This window comes from Elgaria multicarinata, chromosome 6, assembly GCF_023053635.1.
Source record: "Elgaria multicarinata webbii isolate HBS135686 ecotype San Diego chromosome 6, rElgMul1.1.pri, whole genome shotgun sequence".
Lineage (NCBI taxonomy): Eukaryota > Metazoa > Chordata > Lepidosauria > Squamata > Anguidae > Elgaria > Elgaria multicarinata.
The window spans coordinates 101,894,287-101,920,448 of NC_086176.1; the positions used below are offsets into that span (position 1 = coordinate 101,894,287).

A 26,162-nucleotide genomic window follows, 5' to 3' on the forward strand; every position below is an offset into this window, starting at 1 on the left:
AGTGTGTACGGATTATCTTTCAAAACAGGTGTTGCCCGCTTGCTGAGTTCCTGCAAGCCCTGAGAAACAGGAATTGACAGATTGAATTAATTGCTGAAATGTCGTTATAAGTAAACATCGCTCAGGTCCAATTTACAAATCCAAAAGGGGATCTGGTGAAGTAGGTATGTAGATTTACTGCCAGCGACAAGCATCAATTAGCACTCGGCCTGTGTGGGAGAAGTGAGATAGCGTGATGCTTAATCGTGGTGTTCTCTGATTTGTTATTGTTGATCTTTCTATTGTTTCTGTCCTCTGACAACACTTTGAAGTGATAGAACGGGCATCCTCATCTTACCTTTGCAATTCAGTGCAAATTTAACTGCATGCAAGTAATCTGATATAAAAGCCTGGCTATTTTTAGTGATTCATCCCGCACTTTTCAGTCCACAATATTCTTACTTTGGGGGTTTTTCAGGGCAGAACTAAATGTTTTGGATGATAAACGGAGCCGCTGCCAACTTACATTGCTTTCAGGATTATGAAAGCACACTTTAACCTGCCCACTTCCTTTGGCCTCTGTGCTTGAATTGATGTCTTGGGCCTTAGCTAGACCTGTTATTGCGCGAGAGAGGGGTGAAGAACTCGCAATGTTTTTATCGCGAGATCCCCCCCTCTGTTTAAACGTGGCGTGCGACGGCCTCGGAAGGAGAGGTGTTGCGCCCGCCATTTTTTTGTTTTCTTAAAGGAGAAGACGCGCACGAGCGCAAAAGGTAAATTTTGTGTGGTTTTTTTTTAAAAAAATTCACCCCTCCCCCCACCCCACCCCCGATGGGCGCAGTGCTCCTAAGGAGCTCTGCGCCCCATGTGTGGGTCCTGGTTCCTTGCAAGGAACCGCAAGGAGCCGGGACAAACCACGGTGCCCGGCCACACGCTCCACTGTCTTGGGCTCACCCTGAGATCACAGAAAAACCAGGCCTAAGGGGTAGGGCTAGATCCTGGGGCAAGGGAGGGATCATCCTTCCCTGATCCCAGGATCCCCTGTGCGTCATGTGAACACACAGGGATGATCCCGTGGATCACCCTGGGATTTCGCCCCATCTAGCTACAGCCTTGGTCTGTGGCAGCCTTTTTTTTTTTTTTAAGTCAGCTTGTGTTGGCCTTGAGCATTGCTTGTATGTGCTGAGGCTGTTGTGTTGCTCCTAGAGATGAGGGAGAAATGTGTTTGGATTGCATTTTAATATAAACTTCCCTTTCTTTGCACTTCTGAACCAATATGCAAACCGAATTCCTTCGCTGAATTTTGCAACAGAGTTCTCCACTCAGAGTGCTCCCTAATATATGTACAAAAGTATGTATATCTGGAAAATGTGCACACAAAAATGGCAACAAGAGACAGAGCCTTTTCAGTGGTGGCCCCCAACTATAGAATGAGCTCCCCACTGAGGCCTGCCTGGTGCCAACGCTGTCATTTTTTTGGCGTCAGGTAAAGACCACCCTCTACTCCCAGGCATTTCATCGTATATGATGAGGAATCTATGACGGCTGTTATAGAACAAGTCTGTTAGGAAAAAACATTGTTTATTTGGTTTTAGGTGTTTATATTGTTTTAATTTTTCTATGTTAACGTTTTTGACTATTTTTTTTACCGTGCTTTGTTTTTTAAATCAGTTGTTCTAAACTGCCCAGAGAGCTTTGGCTGTGGAGCAGCACAGATATGAAAATAATAATAATAATAATAATAATAATAATAATAATAATAATAATAATAATAATATGAAAAGAACATTATATTAGGAAAAATGCTTCCTAACTCTTTCAAGCAACATTCCATACAAAAATGGACATATTAGGAGAAATGGACACAAAAATGCATATGAATTTTTATGTGAACTTTAAAAAAAAAACTCACAGTACAGGATAACCCAAATTTAAGACTGATTTTTTTTTCAAAGTTTTGGGTGAACTGAACACAACGCTGGATAAAGTAGAAACGGAGAGAAACTAAAATTGACAGGTCCGTGCATGGCTTAGTTGTTGCAGCTGTTTGGCAACCAAGATATTTGGTTCCAGAGGGCTGCTGCATTACTCTGTTCTAGCAAAAACAACAAAGAGTTCTGTGACACCTTCAGGACTCGCAATTTTATTCTTATTGTAGCCTAAGCTTTCATGGATTAGAGCCCACTTCTTCATGCGCCCGATGAAATGTGCTCTGTCTAGTCTGTGAAGCTGATGGCGCAATAGGGTTGCTAGGATTGGAGGTGCCACAAGACTCTTCGAGGAATTTGATTGTTACAGATTCAGAGACGTGGTGTCACCGCTGGAGTCGGTGCCTTGCCGTGAGAAACCAGGGCAATAATGGGAAGGAGGGACCAGAGCAGATCTGTAGCCTAAAAGGCGCCTTCAGAAATTGGAAGAGGTGTCAAGAGGGCAAGAAATATCCCACCACCACCACACACACATCTATACAGTTTGCCAGGATGAATACTGTCTGTGCTTGCCTTAATCATGCTTGGCTAACAAGGCTGCTGTGCTGCTTTCCTATTGCTGTTGCTTCTGTTATCACTCCGTGTGAAGCAGGGGTGTCCAACCTCAGGCTCGCAGGCCAAATCCAACCCTCCTGAACTCCTAGTTTAACCCTTCATGCTTCCCCAGATGGCCCCACCTCCTTCCCTTGCCCCAGATTGCTGATCATTTGGTGTTTTCCCCTGTTCTGCACATATCTCCTCCCCTTCTAAAGGGCCGAAATGTCCCTCCTAAGACTTAGGCCTTAGCTAGACCTAAGGTTTATCCTGGGATCATCCCTTTTCATGTAAATGACACACAGGATATCCCGGGAGCAGGCTGGTATGACCCCGGGATAAACCTTAGGTCTAGCTAAGGCCTTAGTTACTGGCAGTAGGCACTTTAAGCTACAATATGCAGGTATTTTGAGTAATATTGGCCCTGCCCTGTTCCCCTTTGGTCCCACCCACCACTGGGATGCAGCCCCTGAGTGCTCCTCCCAATCTGAATCCGGCCCACTGGCTGAAAAAAGGTTTGATGTGCCTGATGTCAAATCGTTGCTTTCTTTTTTTCCCAAGTGAAAAGATGTGCAGCTTTGATATGCCTACCTGCTACATAGACCCATTTAGTTCTTCAAAACACCAGTTACTTGGTGGTGAAGGACAAGCAGGTTGGCCAGAAATATAGATATTTCTGGGATGCTTGTGAATGAGCAGGGGCAGGGAATGAGGCCGTATTGCTTTCTCTGAAATGTAAACTAGTTCAGATGCTGGAGTTGCACGATCCAAAGATCTGTGCAAAAAGGCACACCTGTCCTCCCACCCCTCCACAGAGCTAGCAGCTGTTTCTGCTTTTGTATTTTTAAGGGTGGGGGCACTTCAGGTTGGGGGACGGGGGTTTGAACACCTTCTCCCAAACTGCCACTTTCCTGATCTTTAAGACAACTGTATGGCTCTGCTATTAAAATAATAAATAACAAAAGCTCACGGGAAGACCTAATTGCTGATCTTCCACGGACTGTCTAGTTTGGCCCTTTACTATAGCCAACTTCGAGCATCTTTAGAAAAAACACACGCACCTCACTGAGAACATGCCGAGACATGGAGATTGTAATTCTCTGAGGGGGCCAGCAGTCTTGAGTAGATTCAGAGCTTTATCACACCAGCGTTATACTGTGCAATCACTGCGAATTGCATGCAAAGGACTCCGAAGTTTTCCAGTTTATAATCTGCTTTGACTGCTTTAATTGTGCTATAAAGCCAAAAGACCCGACCTATTTTGCTACTACTTTTGGAGCGAATCATTTGTTGTTTTCCGAGCGGCTACTGGGGGCGCAGGAGCAGGATTTGATACTTTTAAGCTTCAAATTAAGCAAATGCTTACATCTGCATAAGTTTTAAAGATCAAGACATCAAAAATCAGCACAGTAGTAGCTATTAAGGAGAGCTTTAAGCATACCAAATTTGAATCGGATTGAGTCATCTGTTGATTTTTTAATGATTTTTTTTTACATTTCCCCCCTTAAACCCATTTCCTGGTATGCAAAGGATCTTAGGAGCGCTGCCGCCCGGGGTGTGATTTAGCTAGCAAGAACAACAACGACAGCTAAATGCTGTAGGGGATAATTCGAGGGAAACAGGTACGTGGGATGAAGCTATCATTCTCAGTGTTATCTTGAAACTAAATTTCCCAAGGCTCCATCGCAAGGGCGAGTGACTTTCAGATCAAAAACTGGCTTAGGCTTGTAGAGTCGATGTGCATTTTCATGGGAGAGAGGTAGATGCTATAAGCCAGCCTTCCTCCGCCTCCAGCATCACCCAGATGTGTTGGACTGCAACTCCCAGAATTATGGGAATTGCAGACCAATACATCTGGGGGTGCCAGTTTTGGGGGAAAGCAACTATAAGTGGAATGCGGCACAGTGGCATTTATGAGATCTTTATCTTGTTTCAGGCCCTTTTGCAACTGTAAGAGGAGCCAGGAATTTGTTGCATTAAATGACTAATTAAGCCACTTAGCAGCCCAACAACTAAAATTACTATTTGAAAACAGCCTGAGTGCTTTCAATTAAATGAGTACAGCTGAGGGACGTGCAGCAGTGACGAATCGTTCCAGCCTGGGCAGTTACGCAAGGGCTTGACTGATCCAGTTGATTGATATTCATGCTGTGGCACGTGCCCCCAAACGGGAGCTTAATATAACTTCTTTGCCTTCTGAATATGCCCCCATTTGTCTGATGGCATCTTCCTTTTAAGGGGCTGATCTTCAGAGGCCTTATGCTAACTGTCGTGCCAGGCGTAAGGGACAGATGTCCTCATAAATAAACCAAACGGCCTTGCTCTCACAATTGACACTTTGGTTCGGAGTTGTGGCAGAGATGCCAAGCAGTGGGGCCAGGCAATAGGGATATATATGAGGAATTCGTTTCAGTTTGTTTTGGGTCAGGTGTCACCCAGGTTGCACCTTCCGGCCTGAACATGGACTCAGAATTAATTTGTGGTCAAAGTCCGTCCATTTCTGAGGTTGCAATGTTATTCGCGGACCCAGAAAAATGCATTTGACTGCATGTATGCATTTGAAAAATGCATTCTTCTGGAAAGAATGTGCACAAATACGCCTCAATCAACGGGAGAAGAATGCATGCATTTCAAGGATGTGCACAACTGATGCGTCCCTTTGGAAAAAATATACACGGAAATACGCATGGTTTTCATGTGAAAATAATAATAATGGGCTCGAGTCGGAATGAGTTCATAATTTGATATGGGCTTGAGTCAGAATGAACTTCGAAATGGAACTCTTAAGAACCTCAGCAAATTCAAGTTTTGCTGATTCACACATCCCTCCTGAGCAAGGCGTCAGGGGCTGCCATTTTTAAGGCTGCCTTCCCATGCTGAATGATTTCCACTGGGCAGAGCAGTGTGGATAGCTGTTACCTGTGCTAGCTTGGTTTTGTGCTTGACTGGAGTTTTAACATCACCACCTTGGTATGCTTTCCAAGGGCCTTCCTAGACGAGGCCTTAGCGCGCCTTCTGACCCGGCTTCCCTGCTGTGCTTCCAGATGATGCACAGGGGAATCCGGAGACAGGCCGCGCTGAGGCCTGGTCTTACGCGCCATAAGCCAATGCGCTTATGGCGCGCTTTTTCCCCAGCTCCGGCCTCAGGCCGGGGCTGGGGAAAGTGTGGAGAGTTCCGCGGCTTTTCGTGGCTCCTCGCTTACTCGCGAGGAGCCGCGAAAAGCTGCGGACCTGGCACAGCGCTCATAGGAGCGCTGTGCCCATCGGCGGGGGGGGGGGGGGCAAAAGATGACAGGGTGGGTGGCAGGGTGGGTGGCACAGGGGGAGGGCGGGTGCGATCGCGCCGCGCGCCGCCCGGGCAATGCCTGGCATGGGGCGGCGCTTGCAATGCCGCCCCATGCCAGGCATTGCCCGGGCTCGGGCGGCGCGCGGCGCGATTGCACCCGCCCTCCCCCCGTGCCACCCACCCTGTCATCCTTCGCCCCCCCCTTTAAAAAAACAAACAAAAAAAACACTTTCCTTGTCCGCCGTCTTCGGGCCGCACCCAGCCCCTTTAAAATAAATTTTTAAAAATGGCGGACGCCGCAGGGACGCGATGTCCCTACGCGTCCGCCGTGTGGTAGCCTGGGGGAGGCGCGCTAACGTTAGCGCGCCTTGGCCCCACATCCCTGCCGGTGTAAGCCGGCAGGTCTAGCAAGGCCCCAAATCTAGTTAGTGTCTGAGGCCCTTACACCTAAGGATTATCCCAGGAAAATGGAGGGATCGTCCCTGCCTGCTCCCAGGATCCCCTGTGTGGCATTTGGATGCACAGGGATGATCCCTGGAAAAAAGGCAGGTGTGGAAACGGCCTGAACTATAGAACAGACTTTCCCAACCTAGCATCCCCAGGTGCTAGGCTACAATTCCCAGCATCCCCATCCAGCATGAACACTGGTCGTGTTGATGGGAATAGTAGTCTGGCAACTTCTAAGGACCTTTTAGGATGGGAAAAGCTGCCCTAGAATTTTTCTTATTTGACCACTCTACTAACAATGAAATCATTGGAAGATAATTTTGGCCGAAGGATGATGATGGATGCATTTCGGGATAACTGCAGGGAGAGGGGCAGGGCTGTTTTTGGAACTGAGATCAGGTCCCTGCTCTCCCTCCTTCCCTGTAGTACAGCTCAGTAAATGCAGAGTCTGGATATCACTTTTAATCTGTGCTTGCCCGTCAGCTCCATACATGGCACTCACAAACTCCATGCTATTCCAGGCTGGTTGCTTCATCTTGCATCATGAATTGGATGGCTTGCATTACTCTCTTTGGATACCACAATACAGAAATGTTCTGGGTGGCAAAGCCTCAAATATGGTCATGTTTTCTCCCTAAAACCCGTAGTGTGTTGAATGCAAACTCTGCACAGTTACATATGGTTATGACGCCTTATGTGATTTGGAGATAAGCATGGTTGGACATGGAAGAAAACAGAATACCGCTCAAGCCAATTTTCTAGGTCAGGGGTGTCAAACCTCTTTGAGCCCAAGGGACGAATTCAATTTCAGCCGCATTCCTGTGGTGGGCGGGGCTGAAGGGAGAAGAGGCAAGGCTAAAATCAATATCGGTGGGGACAATATGTTTCTGAGCCTGATTTGAGGTGCTGGTTCTAACCTATAAAGCCTTACACAGCTCAGGACCACAATCGCTGACGGAACGCCTCTCCCGACACGAACCTCAACATTTAAAGTCCTCCTCCAGGTGCCTACTCCAAGGGAAGCTCAGAGGATGGCAACAAGGGGGAGGGTCTTCTCAGTGGTGGCCCCCCAATTCTGGAATGATGTAATGATCTCCCCGATGAGGCACGCCTGGCACCAACATTGTTATCTTTTTGGCTCCATGTCAAGACTTTCCTCTTTTCCATTTAGCAGCATATGTTGACTTTTTAATCGATCCCAGATCTATTTTTAGGTTTGCCTGGCAGCTCAAAGTTGTTTTTAGATGTATATTGTCTCTATGTATGCTGTCTGGGTTTAAAAAATAAAATAAAATAAATTGCATATCGATTTTTAATATTTTAATCTCCTTTGAACTGCCCAGAGAGCTTCGGCTATGGGTAGGTATAGAAATAATAATAATAATAATAATAATAATAATAATAATAATAATAATAATACAACGTATCAAAATTGCCAGCGTATTTTAGCTTAAAGCTCTTACTGCTAGTAACTAAGCCATAGGAGAGGCTTTTCAACATTTTAGAACGTTAAAAAAAACACATTGTGCCAAAACTGGTAAACCACCAAACTTTGGCTGTGTGTGTGTGTGTGTGTGTGAAGGGGGTGGAGCCAGGGAAAGGGTGCATGGCCAGCCAACTAGGGGAACCCAGAGGGGTGGATGGGGACCCCAGACGGGCCAGATTTGGCCCACAGGCATGTGGTTCAACACCCCTGATCTAGGCCTATACATATAATATATAATACAATAGTACAATATAATAGATATAATGTACTTATTAATGGTGTAATATTAATGGTGGGATGGAGGATGACTTTGGGGTAAATTAGATGGTGTAGTCACAGCACATAATCTATATGCGCTGTTTGGGTTATGCACAAGGGCTATTATTGATAGTGTCGTGGTGGGATGGTGATCCGTGCTGATGAATACTGAAAATGGGAAGTAGGAGTGACAAGAGAGGGATGGAACATTGGGCCGAAACCAGGATGAAATTCAACAGAGATAGGTGGAAGTTTCTCCAATTAGGTACTAAGAAAGAAATAAAGAAAGGCAAGAGTACAGGATGATGGAGACTTGTCTTAGCAGCAGTATATATGAAAGCAGTGTGATGCAGCTGCTAAAAAGGCTAATGCAATCCTATGCTGCTTTTACAGAAGTACATTGTCCAGAACACAAAAAGTGATAGTTCCACTCAATCCTGTGCTGGTCAGGCCACCTCTGGAGTATTGTGTCCAGCTCTGAGTGCCACATTTTAAGAATGACACTGACAAAGTGGAAACGTGGAAGGTGACTTAGATGAGAATTCCATGTCAATATTACATCATGAAACCCATGCAGACATTTAGACACTGGTATATCATTTTTGGGGTTGTGACAGTGGTGCCGTCCTGATGTATTGGACTCCCATGGACAATAGCTGTGCTGGCTGGGGATGATGGGAGTTGTATCCAACACAACTGGTTGGCACTAGGCTGGGGAAGCCTGCTTCGGAAGGCTTCTCATTACCTCTGAGCCACACAGATATGTTAGTCCCTCTGCCGCTGTGCCCGGCTTCCCAAGGGAGCTTTGTCACTACTGTTGAAAAAATACATTACTAATCGCTTTGTGTTAATGAGACCAACTGCAGATAAGTTAGGGCTCTGTGGTCTAATGGTTTTTCATAGTGACTCAGAAGTACTGAGAACTGGTTGGTTAAGTGGAATCAGTTACCAGCTCCTTAACGTCAAGGATTTTAATTGAATCCACCCGTATCCAGTGGAATCCACCCTTTGCCAACTGCAGTGAACTTTCCAGTTATACAACAGTGATTGCAGTTTCTGTTTTCAATATCTCAGCTCAACTGAAATCTGGTTAGCAATATAATATTTCTTCCCCCCCCCTCTTCTTCCTGAAAAAGCTTGAAATATGAAAACAGCACTGAAAAATAAATAGCTTTCCACAAGAGCCTGGGGCTTCCAAGTTAATAACGTAAGGAACATATACAGAGTTAGAGCTGCGTAGCAAATTCCGATATAACCCGGACTGAAATCCTTAAGGAATTTGGATTCTAAACACTGAAAATAAAACTCAGAACCCTCTGAATACTCTGAGGCCAGATTCATTGAAAGCTTGGCTGGTTTCGAGCAGTTTTCAAGCTGCCAAAAGTGGGGTTTCGGGTCCTGTTTGGCTCTGTGGCTGCCAGAACGGAACAGAGACCTTATTGAATCCAGCCCTCCTTTGCACGATGCTGCAACGTTAAATCTCAGCCTCTGCACGGAGGTAGGATGCCCGGAACTCTGGCCTCCTGGGCTGACTGTGAGGAGGAGCCAGTGTGGTGTAGCGGCTAAAGTATTGGACTTGGAGTCAGGAGATCTGGGCTCTAGTCCCCCACTCGGCCATGGAAACCCACTGGGTGACTTTGGGCTAGTCGCAGAATCTCAGCCCAACCTACCTCACAGGGTTGTTGTGAGGATAAAATGCAGAGGAGGATGATTATGTATGCCGCCTTGGGTTCCTTGGAGGAAACAAGGCGGGATATAAATGCAATAATAAACGGGAAATGAGGGGGCACCTGAAAATGGTACTGTCTGTCAGTCAGTCTGACAGCAGGCCAAGCCAGGTCAGAGGTAGCAATTGGTCCAACCAGGGGAGACTTGGGCCAGATCTACACCAAGCAGGATATAACACTTTGAAAGCAGTTTGAAAATAGTATATAGAATTTGGCCTGGGCCTTAACAGTTGTTGCTACTGTTATAAACTGTGATACAGAGGTAGTTTACATCCTGCCTTGGACAGAAAAAGAATATGTGAAGAGGCCGTGTGGGCTAGCCACACCCCTGCTAGCTACGTGTTCAGTGGCCATGAGAAGAGACCCTATGGGCATACTGATGTTCAGGCATAGCGCTCCCTCATGCAACAGAGACCCTTCAGGAGCTCCACCAGTGCATGTCAGTATTCATGTAGGGCCTCTTTTCACGCGTTGCTGGCAGGCTTAGTAGCTGGGGTCTCATTAGTGGCAGCTCACGTGGCCTCACAACCTCCTCATGCATGTTTTTAATGTTTGAGCAGGTTTGTCTGAGCTAAGAACAGGTGAGAATTTCATTTCAGTCCAGTTTTCATTAGAATTTACCAAAATTCACAAAGTTCTCCATATTCAGGGGGAAGAACTTGATTTAAAAAAAAAAATCCAAAGTGGGAGAAACTGAAACTGACAAATTTGTCCATCCGGATCCAGGGCTCCGGGCTTAGATTTTAAAAGTCTGGCTTTGCATCCCTCTGCATTTAGCCATGTTAGTGCTGAATGAAGGTGGCCACCTTTTTTTCCTGACCTTGTAGCAGTTATATGGCAGACAGGTACAACATGATTCTCTCCATGCCTGGAGTAACAGTATCTATTGAATTGGGCTGGTGCAGGCGAGTGAGAATTTTGTTTCAGTTTGTTTTTTATAAGGATTTGCCAACATTCACAAGGTCCGGCCCTACCTGAGGCTAACTGAGGCATCCGTCTCAGGCAGCAGATTTCAAAGGGCAGCAAATAATTAGCGGTTCAGTTTGTTAATATTGTATTTTACTGCTAGAGATGAGGAAAGGCGCTTGTGGGATTTTCCGCCTCTTGTGCTCAAATAACACGCCTGGCTTTGCATCCTATGCGAGGGGTACCATTTGCTTCTGTGCCTCAGACAGTAAGAACCAGTCAATGGATAGTTCCTTTATAGTTCAGACTGTTTCTGAATGAAACCTGGAGCGGATTTATCGCCCCACTGACATCAGAGTCAACAGCCTCCACTGCCCATACACAGTGTTAAAGCAAGATGAATATCTGAAGCTGCATTGTACTTTGTAAGTCCCTTTCACCCTTATACCTACTTTGGGGTGGCTGTAGTTGTCCAAAGTCTTAAAGGATCTTCCCAGCCCTGGAGTTTGCAATCCTTTAATTGGAGATGCCTGGGATGGAAGAAAGCGTGTACTCTACCTTGAGCTATGTCTCCTTCAAGAATGGGGGAGGGAGATCCTCCCACCGTTGATGAAATCATGATCTCCAAGTACAAACCACATAGGCTGAATCCGTCCATTTTGCTTTCTTTCCAGGAAAGAAAGACCTTAAGATTTTCTTGAAGCAATGTGGATATCTCAAGCTCTTTCTGTGTCAGACCTTTGACTCTTCTAGTCCACCCATCACGACCTATTCTGAGCTGGCTGCAGTTATCCAAGGTTGTAAGAGTCTTTCCAGCCTTCGGATTTTTAAAATCTCAAGTTCTTTCTCTCCTGGATATCAGGAAATATCCCCTGTACGTAGGGCCCTCAGAAGGACCACAGCCCATTTCCTCTCAACACCTTGGTTTCCCTCTGCCTGTTATGATCTGTCAGGATCTTCACAGCCTGAAGTGATATGGCTTCCGGCCTGCTCATTGTTGTTCTTATTTGTTCCTTGGTGTTAACATGTTTAAATCTTCCAGAGGAATCGATGGCATGTGTAGACATGTCCCTGCAAGTTATTCACAGAACTCTTAAGACCTGGTTTACTGTAGGCCGAGTATATGGAATGTGCAGATTTGATCCTTGTGAATCCTCAGATTCGCTGATCAGATAGATAAGTCAACATTCTGTCATGAGAACTGCCTATCCAAATTTCTCTTTGGGTCCACTACATTTGAAATGTGTTTCCTTCTTAGAAATTATACATAGGTTTTCCATAATGCTTTCCCTAAGAGCTCAAATAGATCAGGGGTGCAAAATAAATAAATAAATAACTAAATAAATAAATAAATAAATAAATAAATAAATCTGGCCCTCCTATGGTCCCATTTTCCCCTCTGGGGTTCCCCAGGTGATTACACCCCTTCCTTCTCGTAACCATTAGTATACTAGCTTCATTGTGCTATATTCAAACCAACTGTCCTGGGGCTGCAGTAAGGAAAGCACTAGTATCTGACTCCCATGACTTTCAGTTTGAGCCTTGTGGTACCTGACTTTCTGCCAGTTTCATTCCCTGAGAAGTTAGAATGTTCCTGAACATTCCATGACATCATAGCATCTCAGTCAATATCTTAGCACATTGCAATATAGACGCTCTGATCCTATCTGCACCAGATCAGGTTTAAAAGTCCCTGGAGGCAAAATAATTTCAGTGGCAGTTGTTGGTTTTTGCTCTCTCCTTATCCTTTGCTTTTTGACTTTTTGGGGGGAATTGGGAGGGGCGGTGTTGTCAGTGCCACCACAGTTGCACCCTTATACTAGCCATCTGAATGTCCAGTAGCCAAACTGTTGGTGCAGTATTTGCCTTTTCCTTATTATCATGAAGGATTGCCCATTCCAAAAGGACAGGACTGTATAGTTCTCATCCATTTTTTTAAAAAAAGTTTAGGAACACAAATAGCTCTTTGCATTGCTGCAACTAATGTGGAACCGTGGAATCAGGCGTTGAAGAGTTGATTCCATGTGAAGGCTAAGAGAGAGATGGGAGGTGCTCTGACGTATGCAGAAATGTCAACCTAATCCACCAAGACTGTCAGGCTCCAGGGTTCTGACGTGGGCACAGAACTCTTGTGTGCGCCAGCTGTTCCCGATGGCAAGTTCTTTAAACCTCGCATCTCTGTCTTTTCTTGCAGCTACCTTGCTGACCAGTGCTGGAATGGCGGCTTCATCTACCTGATCATGTTGCGTCGCATCAAGCGCAAGGCCCCTCTTCCTCCGTCGAATGGCAACAACAGCAACAGCAGCGAACCCAAGGCCAGGCCTACCTCTGAGCCCAGTGGGAAAACAGCTCAAAATGGCAAAAGGACTAGGAAGTTTGGGGTCATTACCCGGACCCTTCCCAGTGGCAAGGAGAGCAAAGGCAGCAAAAGCGGTCCCAGAGTGGAGCAGGAGAACGGGAACTGCGGCCCTACTGAAGTGGATAGGTTACGCCCGGAGGCATCCAAAACAGAAAGCAGCGCGGAGAATCGCCTTCAGAAAGCGGACTCTCCTTTTCCGGCAGGGCAATACCGGTCTCGCCTTTCAGACGGAGGGATTTTAGACCTCAGCTCGAGTGAATTGTCTCTGAAGGTATTAATTTCCGTCGTTCTGTTATTGATTATTTGTTTGTTTAATTTATTTATCAGCATTTATAGCCCGCCCTTAGGCCAAAAAGGCTGGCGAAGATAAGTAGCATGGTAATCTCTCCCCCTAGACTTGCAATCAAAATTAAGACATGACACTTAAGGAATAAGGAATAGCATATTTGTAGGGCGGGGGATGGAAAGGTCCTATTTGAAGAGGTGGTAATGGTGACAATTTACTTCTTCTTCCTCTCCTGCTCAGGGGGCTGGAATGACCTCCGGGAGGGGAAGGAGGGTTGCTAGGGTTGCCTGATAGATTTTTAAAAATCAGAGGTGTGGTTGTTTCAAGAACCAAGTGCTGTTTCTTGGAGGTTTAATTTTGGTTGCAGTAAATTTTCTGCAGGGTGTAGGTCTTTCAAACTCCACTCCGATTAGACGTTACTGGGTGGGTAGGAGAACGCAATTGCTGTTGATCTACATCTCTTGTAAAAGATGTTGTGGTGTGATGCCATTCTGTTCAGAGTCCCCCCCCCTCCCTCCCACATGTTGATTTAATTGGCTGCCGCTTGAGGGGAGCAGGGACCTCGAGATGCAATGCCATCATAGGTCATATAGGCTTTTACTAGCTGCCATGGTGGAGGGGCAAATAAGCACCAGTTAATGAATTTGTAGAAAGGATGCTAAAGCTGCCATACCAGAAATATGACACACAAGAATTATTCTGAAAGGATCACGGCCATCTAATAACTCCATCAGCATCTACAAATATTGGTGGAATTGATTAAGACAGGGGTTCTTAATATTTAACAGGAAAAACATTCCTAAGAGCACTTGTGAGATGTTGGGAGCACATTTTCATGCACTGTATGTGGGACATTTTTAAAGTATTCCTGTGATTCAGGAGTTTGATTAAAATGGTGGATTCCTAGATTTCTGTGAATCTGTGACTGGAGGCTGGGATCCAACAGTGCCCCAGTAGAGCAGGAAGCAATTACAGGCATGCAAATAGGACAGGGTTGATTCTGATCAGAGGCTTCCAGTTGTTATGTTGACTTCCACTTCATCTGTTGCGCTTAGTTGATCTTCACCAGCACTTTCCTCACTGGTGTAGGTCTCAAAGACATGCACGCATGCTTGTCTATCCTGCGCATGTCCACCTTGCAGCCAAACCACATGTGACATTGGGGAGAATCCCGCGGCGTCTGTGCGCTAAGCGCTATAATTATTATTATTATTATTATTATTGACATCACGCTAGCGGAAGCCAACATTTGTGCAATGGTCAATAGCACTTGTTGGCACCATTGTACTAGCAAGCACTATTGAGGTTGCACAAGCATTGGTTTCCACGAGTGCAACACCAATAGTACCAGTGCAAGGACACTGTTGGATCCTTCCCATTATTCACACTTTAAAAACACTGTGCTTAAACTGGACATCCTTATGGGGTCCTGATCCAGAACATTCTTCTGGACTTGGATCAGGATGCCGGAATATGTCCTTTCCTTGGCTGCTCTTTGCTCACTTTACTACAGATGGTGTCTTCAGGGATAAATAGCTAGAGAGGGGAAGAGGTAATGAGTGTCATCAAATGAGTGTTTTATTGCATGCTCATTACTGGCTATTCACATTTTTTTGTGGGTCCTTTTGATGACAATGTCTGCCTCCTGCACATCTCCTGCTCCTTCTGGTCTTCTTTCCATGACAAAATAAGATCCTGGTAAATCCCCCCTTTTTTTTTTTTTTTTTTGAAGCAAAACGTGCCGCCAGTTCCTGCTGTGTACAGGAAAAGCAGTGTGATAAAAACGCCCACTAAATGAGCCATGTGGTCATTGTTTTCTTCCTCTTTCTTCAAAGAAAGAGGAAGTATTGTGGGACAGAAGCGGGCTTTGACTGTGGGGCAGGAGAGAAATATAATAAATGAGACAAAATGCACATGGTGTGTGTTGTACCCCTCCCCTTGGGATCCCTCCCCCGAGGCTATAGGTACATTTGATCTGTGTAAAAGACGGATCTCTCCTTACATTTCAACCCTTCCCTTTATTAGGGTGACCATATGAAAAGGAGGACAGGGCTCCTGTATCTTTAACAGTTGAATAGGAAAGGGAATTTCAGCAGGTAACATTTTTATGAATGCAGCACCTGGTGAAATTCCCTCTTCATCACATCAGTTGTTGTTGTTGTTGTTGTTATTATTATTATTATTATTATTATTATTATTATTATTATTTATTGCATTTTTATTCTGCCCAACAGCTGAAGCTCCCTGGGCGGTTCACAAAAACTAAAACCATTCAAAGTATAAAACAAACAGTATAAAAACATGATATAAAATACACATTAAAATTGATTAAAAACGTACCGTACATGATGAAAACATCTTTAAAACATTAAAACATCTTTAAACCATTCTAAAATTTCACTGGATAGGCCTGCCAGAATAGATCAGTCTTCATTGCTTTTTTAAATTCTAAAAGCTGCAGGAGCTATACAAGAGTGACCAGATACAAAAGAGGACAGAGCTCCTGCAGTTTAAACTTTTGTGATAAAGAGGGAATTTCACCAGGTGCTGCATGCATACAAATGACACCTGCTGAAAATCCCATTTCTGTTCAACTGTTAAAGATACAGGAGCCCTGTCTGCCTTTCCATATGGTCACCCTACCTTTATACGCCCTCACACCCAGTTCGTGGAACACTGTTTTCCCCATTAGGCCTGACCACTCCCTTAATTCTGCTGCCACCAAATAACCTTTATTTAATACCGTTGGTCTCGCTGAGAGACTGCCTATCAATGAAAGTTGCCACGCAACTATGAACAAATGAACTTATAATTTATTAATTACACATATAATGGTAAAGGAGATTTATTTGTGCGTTCAAAAAAAGCTCTGAAATTAACGTTTCATTTACTCCTTCCCTAATCTAACTCCTTCCTCTATTTCTGTCCCAAAACAACAAACAAACTGTCCTTGCCTTCTCTAGCTCTAAACCTCAACTGTCCTCTTAACTGACTCACCCCTATTTAAACCCCACTCACTCCACGCTCTCCACCAATCGTACGCCAGCACACCAAAGTTCCATACACTCTCTCCCCTCTCCCGCCTTAACTAACTTACCATATAGAATCATAGAATAGTAGAGATGGAAGGGGCCTATAAGGCCATCGAGTCCAGCCTCCTGCTCAATGCAGGAATCCACCCTAAAGCATCCCTGACAGATGGCTGTGCAGCTGACTCTTGAATGCCTCTAGTATGGGAGAGCCCACAACCTCCCTAGGTAACTGGTTCCATTGTCATACTGCTCTAACAGTCAGGAAGTTTTTCCTGATGTCCAGCTGGAATCTGGCTTTCTGTAACTTCAGCTTGTTGTTCTGTGTCCGGCACTCTGGGAGGATCAAGAAGAGATCCTGGCCTTCATCTGTGTGACAACCTTTTAAGTATTTGAAGAGTGCTATCATGTCTCCCCTCAACCTTCTCTTCTCCAGGCTAAACATGCCCAGTTCTTTCAGTCTCTCTTCATAGGGCTTTGTTTCCAGACCCCTGATCATCCTGATTGCCCTCTTCTGAACACGTTCCAGCTTGTCTTTCTTGAATTGTGGAGCCCAGAACTGGACGCAATACTCTAGATGAGGTCTAACCAGGGCCGAATAGAGAGGAACCAGTACCTCGCGTGATTTGGAAGCTATACTTCTATTAATGCAGCCCAAAATAGTATTTGCCTTTCTTGCAGCCATATCACACTGTTGGCTCATATTCAGCTTGTGATCTACAACAATTCCAAGATCCTTCTCATTTGTAGTATTGCTGAGCCAAGTACTCCCCATCTTGATTATGTCCTTTATGTATTAACTCTACACAAAGGACATAAACAACATTACCATAACTATACATACCAACCTGCACCAGAACTCATATTTAATAGCCGGACATCACATCGTGCGTACTTAGGGCCTCCTTAGTGGCACTTCCATCCCGCTGATGCCACCATAAGCTGGAATTTGGTAAGATGAGGGTGCAGAGTGGCAGATTTTGGATGAAATCCCCTAAATTCACTGCCTGAGTTGGGGCATTGAGCCCATCTTGTGCTCAGCCCCCCCCCCTTGAACTGGGAGCATGGGACGAATCTCAGCAATGACCCCATGAGACTCCAGCTAGCAGACTCACAGTCCAAATAGCCATTGGTTTCTGCCAGTTGTGTGTACAGGTGGTGATGGTGAGGGGGATGCTTCACTGTCTCTATCCCTCTTCATATCTATACCACAGAGGTGGGACGTAGCACTCCACATTGCCTTCAAGTGGAGTTTTCTGGACATGTCCACATATTTATTGGAGCCCTGACTTCACACTGTTTTCCCCATTAGCTTCTTCAACAAAAAGCCAGCGGAGTTTATTTGTTTTCCATGCATAAAGAACGGGCGGGCAGGAGCTGGGTGCTTGAGGGAAGCCTGCTGGGGACATGGATCCTGGCGTGTCTCGATGATTAAAGGGCTGCAGAATGCAGAGGCAAGAAACGGGCCCTGCAGATGATGAGCTGAAAACTCTGTTATTGCTGCTTGCGAAGAGAGCGAGCTCCAGGGAACTATCTTATATCAGCAGCCAAGCTGCTGACATAATTTCCTTGGCAAAGTCTTTAAACATTTTATCGGGCCGTTGCAAGCACCTGAACTAATGCAATCACCCTTTGTTTTTAAAGTTATTTGGAAACCCCACCAGCTAGAATGAGCTTTTCTTTTTTAAAAATAAAATAAAATAATTGCTGTATCCTTCACCGGCTCTTCCTCTGCTTTTTCTCCCTTCGGCTTAAACTGAGCCAGGGCTCACCACAGCTTGGCCCTAGAAGCTTTGAAGCCAAAGCACTCAGGCCTTTTCTGTGAAGTGTATTAAAGAAAAGTAAACATATCTGAGCACCTACAGAGGGCCTTTTCCTGCACAGTAAGAAATCATATTCAGCTGCCACACACCTTGGCTCTGGTCTACTTATTTCTGTATACCTGGCCTATTTATTGATTTATTTACAAAAGGCCCAAACATTTATATCCTGCCTTTCCCCTAAAGGGGTCAAGAACATTCCCCTGCAATTTTATCCTCACAGCAACCCTGTGAGGTCGGTCACACTAAGAGATGGTTACATGCCAGACCTGGAGCTGTTCCTAAGGTTCCTGTCTCCCTAACCTGCGTTTTTATTTTATTATTTTTAAAACATCTTGGCTGATGAAGAGATCCGGAGATCTCAAAAGCTTGCACATCAATGTATACCGGCTCTTGAACCAAGAGTCTGTTCCCAAAGGACTATGATGCATTTCAGGGCCCCTTCTGACTTTTGCTGTTCCTGCTCAGCATCCTTTTTCACAACCTCCTTCACTTAGCCCTATCCAAGGTTTTGTCTTCATTGTTCCCAAGGAGAATAAAGGAATTGTTTCCTCATCTTAGATTACTGGAGGAACAGTTCATTAGATTGATATTATTTCCTGTTCCAACATCTGAGGGACTTCTTGAAGTACGTTATGCACAGGTAAACCTGGGTTGGTAACCCAGTGTAACTGGCTTAGAAGCTGGAGGCGCTCATGGCTCTTCATTGAGTGTATCTAAGAATATAAGAAGAGTCCTGTTGGATCAGACCAAAAATTGATTTAATCGAGTGTTCTGTTCACACAGTGGACAACCAGCTGCCTGTGGAAAACCCGCAAGTAGGACATGAGTGCAATAGCATCCTCCCACCATATTTCTCAGCAACTCGTGTACAGAGGCATTCTGCCTTTGATATGGAGGCAACATAGAGAAATCAGAACTAGTAGCCATGAATTTGTCTAATCCCCTTTTAAAACCATTCAAATTGGTGGCCATCGCTACATCTTTTGGAAGTGAATTCCATAGTTTAACAATGCACTGTGTGAAGAAGTCCTTCCTTCTATCTGTCCTGAATCTCCGACCAATCAGTTTCATGGATGACCCTGGGTTCTAGTATTGTGTGTGTGTGAGAGAAAAATGTCTCCTTATCCACCATGGATATTTCAGTACATCTCTATCATGTCTCCCCTCGCTCACCTTTTCTCTAAGCTAAACAATCCCAGATGTTGTAAACTTTCCTCTGGGGGGAGTTGTTCTAGGGTGACCATATGGAAAGGAGGACAGGGCTCCTGTACCTTTAACAGTTGCATAGAAAAGGAAATTTCAGCAGGTGTCATTTGTAGGCATGCAGCACCTGGTGAAACTCCCTCTTCATTACAACCGTTAAAGCTGCAGGAGCTATTTTGTGAACTGCCCAGAGAGCTCCAGCTATTGGGCAGTATAGAAATGCAATTAATTAATTAATTAATACTAGAGTGACCTGATACAAAAGAGGGCAAGGCTCCTGCAGCTTTACCTGTTTCGATGAAGAGGGCATTTCAGCAGGTGCTGCATGCATACAAATCACACCATATGGTCACTCCAAGTTGTTCCAGCCCCTTGATCATTTTAGTTGCCCTTTCCTAACTCTACAATATCCTACAATTTCCAGCTCTGCAATGGATCCTACAGGCATTTACAATACCTGTATGATACATGTTCACTACACTTGCACCTTGCTTTTACGGGTATATACTTTAGACATTTTAAACATGGACCTAAACATGCAGTATAATGCGTGAAGCAGCCCTTAGTGTTTATTGATGTGAGTTTGCCCAGAGAATTCCATTGGACAACATCCCCAGTTGCTCCAGTAGTGCCTCCTTCATGGCAATTATACTAAGTTCTAATAATGTTTACAATAATATAATTTATTAGTATACGATCATCATCTTCATCATCACCATCATCATCATCATCATCATCATCATCATCACCACCACATGTCCTTTATGCCTTTTGGTGCTCAGGATACTATCCATAGATATGCACTGAAATGGTATACCATTGCATTTAAAGAATCCATTTTAATAACAATTTTAGAAGACATGAGCGGGGGCGGGGTTGTTGTAAGGGAGGCTGCACCAGGGTTTTATCTTCTGTTAAAGTTGAGTTTCTTTCTAGAAATGTCCTGAGGGTTCAAATTGTCATGTTTTGGCTGTGATGGATTTATTTTCTTATTCCTAATTGCTGGAATGAATGGTTAATTCGGTCCGAGACTTATAAGAAACCCATTTAAAGGCTGAATTCACCCATTAATACAATAATTACAGATGTGTCGACAAACCTGAAGGTAGGAAACGGCACATTTATCACCTCATCTATTTTCACAGTTCATTGCTTCTTATCATGTGAGGAAATTGCCCGCCACTGGGAACCAACGGGGAGAATAAAAGTTTATTGAGAGTTGGCACTTCTTGCACTTGCTTTGACCTGTTAGGGTATTTCACACCCACTCTTCCCACCTTAGTGCTGAAATCAATGTCAGGGGAAGCTGCATTGTGGACAATGTCTTAAATAGAATATGTGAAATAACCTGCACTGTTGCTTTTATGATAAACAGAGATATCTTGCTCTACCTCTGCACAGTGGTTCCCAGATGGTCCCCAGATGGTCTCCCATCTAGGTCACTTATAAGGCCAGACCTGTTTCGCTTCAGTAGTAGCACAACATCATGTGCCTGCAGGCCTCCCTCTGTTTGTTATCTGTGCATGAATGTGTGTGCATGCAAGGAGGAAAGAAACTGTGTATGTGCTGATATATAAAGCCCTACACTTAGGACCTGGATACCTGAGGGAGCACCTTCTCCCTTATATACCTGCCTGGATGTTAAGATTGAGTGGGAATCCCTTTTTGATGGTATTGGATTTGCCTGGAGCTCAACATGCATCAACCTGAGAGAGGGCGTTCTTGATCCAGCACCCAGACTGTGAAAACTTCCTCCCTTTCATATATGGTTGTCGCAGAGTCTTGCACACTTTCAGTACCAACTAAAACCAGTGTAGTGTAGTGGCACTACAGTGTAGTGTAGTGGCTAAAGTGGAGTGTAGTGGACTGGGAGTTGAGAGATCTGGGTTCTAGTCCCCACTCAGCCATGGAAACCCACTGGGTGACTTTGGGCCAGTCGCAGACTCTCAGCCCAACCTATCTCACAGGGTTGTTGTTGTGAGGATAAAATGCAGAGGAGGATTATGTACACTGCCTTGGCGTACTTGGAGGGAAAATGGCGGGATATAAATGCAACAATAAATAAATAAAATAATAAAGATCTATTTGTTCACCCATGCAGGGTTTTTTCCTGCATTGTATAAGCAGTTATTTACTGTTCTTGTGTTTTTGGTTGATGTTGTATGCTTTTATTGTGTTTTATTGCTTGCTGTACCCCACCTTGGACTGATTTTATATTGGAGAGTGGATGATTCATTTCATAAATAAAGTAAACAAACACAAAGGGGACAGTCTGTAGCTCAGTGGTGGAGGGCACAGTTGGCATGCAGAAGCTCACAGATATAAACCCCAATTTTTCCAGTTAAAGGATCTCAAACAGCAGGTAGTGGGAAAGAGCCCCTACTTTAGAACCAAGCAGAGTAGAAACACTAGGCTAGATCACTATTGGGCTGAATGATCTGACTCTCTATAAGGCAGCTTCATATGTTCAAATAAAGCAGTCACCTTCCATGGCAAATTCTACAGGGGCACCATTCTTCTCCCTCATCTCCTTTTATATTTCTGTGTGCCATTAAGTGGGGGGAAAGATCCCCAGAACTGGAGGAGCATCATTTTTGATTTTTCACTTCAGGTGAGAAAATATCTAAATCTGGCATTTGTTTGTAGTTGAACACCTGTTGTCTCAGCTAAAGGGATATCAGTGTCTTCTGTCCTACAGTAAAAGGTTGGTTCGTAATAATTATATTAACTATTTCTAAAGCACTTTCAACAAACAAAGTGCTGTACAATAAATAAAACCGAAGGCAGGCTTGGGCCTACAACACTTATCATGTTCAGCCATCAAGCTAAAGTGTGGTTTATTGTGATGGGAATGAGCATGGCCTTTTCCCAGGGCCCACATACTCCCCAGTTTTTCTCTCTTGCTTCAGCACGGCTGTGTGAAGGAGATAGGACGCTTTCACTTCTTGTTTGAGTTAGCCACACTTTAATATTATATGTGAACAATGAACCGTGGTTAATCTTAACTATGGTTTGTTGAAACAAGCCAGCTTCATAAAGTATGCTTTGAGTTATGGTTGAACTCTGGTTTGTTGATGTTCAGACAACATGTCAAGCCATAGATGATCGAAATAGAATTGAAAGCTTCCAAACACCTCCTTGAGAAAACACTAGAGGAAATACAAGGTTTGTTTCTTTCACAAGAAAGCGTGGTTTACCATAACATCTAAATGCAGCTGATCTGACGAACATTTATTTCGGAGTTTCTAAAAAAACTATTTTACTTTTATGGTTGTCTGGCTTTTTTATTTCTATTGGTGAAATTCCACATTATCAGAAATACCGAGCTCCTGCCAAAAGCTCCAGGTACATTTCATTTCTTCTCCTCTGCACTGTGCTTAGTACAATTTATCGCTTGTCCTGATGTTATGCTGAGCCATATCACGCTCTCACCGGCAGCCACAATTTATTTATGCATTTGCTAAAATTATAACCTTGCCTTATAATTGGCTTCCATCAACAATAAAATACACAAAAAATACAGCCCTCCAAGTAAAAGCAATCAAAACAACAAATAAAATTCACAATTGACATGGGGCGGGGGCAAGGTTATTTTCAAATATATTCCAAATATATTCAGATTTTTTAAAAATAAATAAAATAAAAGCCCAAACCTATTGAATGGCTAATAACAGAATGTTTGTAGTATCCACTGGCCTAATCTACACCAAGCAGGATAATGCACTATGAAAGCGGCATATAAAAGGCAGGAGCCACACTACTGCTTTAGAAGGGTACTAACAACTGTTGGGTTCCATTGACACAGACCCTATACCGCTTTCATAGTTCTGTATCCTGCTTGGTGTGGCTCCTGCCTTATATATACTGCTTTCATACCACTTTCATAGTGCAATATCCTGCCTGTTATTTTTACTTGGGATGCATGGCAGTGGGACGGCAAAGGACATTCTCTTCTGTTGTATTAGTGGCAAAATTTTGGTTCTTATGAGATCAAGGGGCTTTGCAGCACTGCTTTGTGCCAAGTACGATTCAAGCTTTCCTTCTTACCCTGGGCTAGGCTTAGCCTCTCAGCAGCTGTACGACACGCTTGCAATTCAATATGTAGATGGGGTCCAAAGATAGATGCACATTTCTGATGGTCAATGGTTTCCAGACGTAGGCAGATAACTCCTGGGAGCAGCATGAAATTAACAAATGTTATTCTCGCTTGGGCTCTGTTATATAACGTAGATAACCCATTTTCACACATAATGAGACAGAAAATGATATTCCTGCCACTTTGAACACAGTTTAATTGTTTTTGTGGCATATGGATATGGAGATTTTTGCTCCTTTCAAATGCAAATTTTAGCAAGATCTCTTTATGTGATCCAAAAAGAAGAAGGCCAGTTCAGGGAAAAGAAACACACACACATGCCATTGGGCATGATCCACCCTGTTAAGCATTTTTATATGAACAGAGGAAGCTGTCTAAGACTGAGTTGCATCACAAATTCATTTAATTCAGCACTGTCCATTCTTACTAGGAAAAACAAGTGGAGGCTGGTGGCTCTGATGGCAGTTTGGGGATAGGTTTCAGCACCTTGGATAGCTCCTTTAGAGTTCTGATTGGTTTTGACATTAACCAAGGGTGGATTCATTACCCTATGACATAGGAGCCATCAGCCTCCACTGGCCTTTAGCTGGCTTGGAAATTGAACCTGCAACTTCGTGTATGTAAACCACAGGTGTTGTTTTTTAGTGTGGACACAAAATGTGGAGTTGGAAATCTGATAATGTGCCATTGGAAAAGTTGTGAAAATAATCAGACACGTGTTATGTGTATGTGTTTATTAAGAACTTAACAACAGACAAAGTCAGGGATGGCATGTACCACAAATTATATAATGATGCAGGTGAAAGAGCCCTTGATGGTGTGGCTGATGTTGTTGGGTCATGTGACAGTGTTGCCTGAATAGATGTGGGGGCAGAGTTGGCACTAGGGTCTATTGCATGGTCTGGTCCCTCTGTCTGTGTCTCTGTCCTGTGTAGTATTGCTGGTTAGCATCTGCTTCAAGATGGGAGGTTGTCTGTAGGCCAGGACTGCACTGCCTCCCAAGGCTTGTGAGAGAGAAATGTCTGTGTTGACGATGGGTGGGAGTTCACTGATGATCCGTTGCAGTGGTTTCAATTGGGGGCTGTAGGTGACAACCAGTCATGTACTTCTGAGGTCTGTCGTCCTTCCTGGGTATCCGTATGGCCCTGTCAATCTGCCTTTAAGTTTAAGGTGCTACTAGTGTTGGTGATAATCTGTCCAGTCATGAAAGAGAAATAATGTGTTTGGCTTGGGTGGCAGCGGCGGTGGGGTGTGTCTGACAGGGCATTTGTGCAGTTGGAAAATTTGCTTTTAAAAAACCCTAGTAAACCGTGTGCTCTTTCACTGAAATACAGCCCTCAGGGGGGAAATTAGAACTGAATTGTCTGTTGTGGAAGATGAATGGCTATTGCCCCAACTGCTATGAGCCAGTCTGGATGAGCCTTTGACCTGCACACCCAGCTCCCTTGTTTCTCTCTTTGTCGCAAGTCACAATTAAATCTAAGAGCTTCTAATTAAGCATAGTTTCCTATTTTCTCTGAACTGAGAAGCTATTGTTATCAGCTTTGGAACAAGCCAGGATCTTAAACCAACTTCAAACTGTGGTTTAATATCCTGGCTTGTCCCAAAGCTGATAACAACAGTTTCACAATTCGGACAAAATGGGAAACAATGGTTAAGTGAGACTTCCTGATTTGTTTGCTTGTGCTGCAAAGGCAGGAGTTTTTGTGTGGGCAAAAAGCTTCTGTACTGATCACCTGAACATGGAGTTTGGCTTCCTCTCTCCTCCAGTCATGTGTACTAAAGGACAATCCATACATCTTCATTTTCCATCCCAACCAATGAAGCGGAGTAGGGATGGAAAAATGTAAGAGTGTTATGACATCACGTCATGTGTTCTCTTTTATTACATGCTACAGGAGGAGGAGGAGACACAGGGCTGATGTTTCCAGTGACAGCCACATGTCCACCATAATATATAGTTTTGCCACTGGCTGTCTGCATAAATCTCTCCCATTGAAATCAATGGAATTTACAAGCTGGTGCTCAGAGGTTTCAGTACAGTACACAGTGATTTTATTTATATTTATATGTTTTAACTCAGGGATGTCCTGACTTTAGGTTTGTGGGATCCATTTTGTTTTTTATTAGACTCTTTTCTACAGGGCACATCCTCTTCCTTTGTTGCTCACCACTGGTCCGGCCTGTGTAGGCTGATTAGGATGGGGAAGAATTAAAGGTGAAGATAATCCTACTGAGGGAGTTCAGCTAGATAACTATCAGTCTCCTGTGGTCAGGTACTGATGACGGAAAAGACCTTTTTCTACCTGAGATGCTGGAGAGGCACAGCCAGTTATAGCAAGCCATTCTGGGCTACGCCCAATACAAAGGTATTTCCTAAATTAGGGACGTCAGAGAAATCCTTTTGGGGGAGGAATCTGACATGTTTTCCTAGGTTTGCCCCCACCCCCTCAGACTTTGTTCCAGTTCCTTCTGCAGCACCTGGCTCTGTCTGTAGCAAATCACACCAGTTCGTGGATTTTCTGGGCATTTTCTGCATTTTTCTCTTCACATTCCACAATTTGCACAAATGTCTGAGCAATTTGCATGATTTTCTGAGCAACGTATGCAAAGTCAGTTGGATTTTTGCAAATTCGGCCAAGATTTGTACAAATTGTGGAACCTGTGGAAAAAATGCCCCCCCCCCCAAAAAAAAAGTTCTCAGAGTTCGAGGCAAAACTTGCAGCTTGGCTCACAAATGCAAACTGAGTTGTCC

General features: G+C 44.2%; 1 protein-coding gene across 3 annotated transcripts in view; it reads left to right on the forward strand.

Annotated features, from left to right (window-relative positions):
- PDZD2 (PDZ domain containing 2) overlaps positions 1–26,162 on the forward strand; it is a 212,467-nt gene that overhangs the window by 104,504 nt on the left and 81,801 nt on the right. For 2 of the 3 annotated variants that reach the window (XM_063128182.1, XM_063128183.1), the window contains exon 2: positions 12,806–13,241. In XM_063128182.1, coding sequence (XP_062984252.1) covers positions 12,806–13,241 — 436 coding nt within the window. Of the gene's footprint in view, positions 1–12,805; positions 13,242–22,627; positions 22,657–26,162 lie in introns of those variants that run through there. The other variant, XM_063128184.1, reaches the window with a different exon arrangement.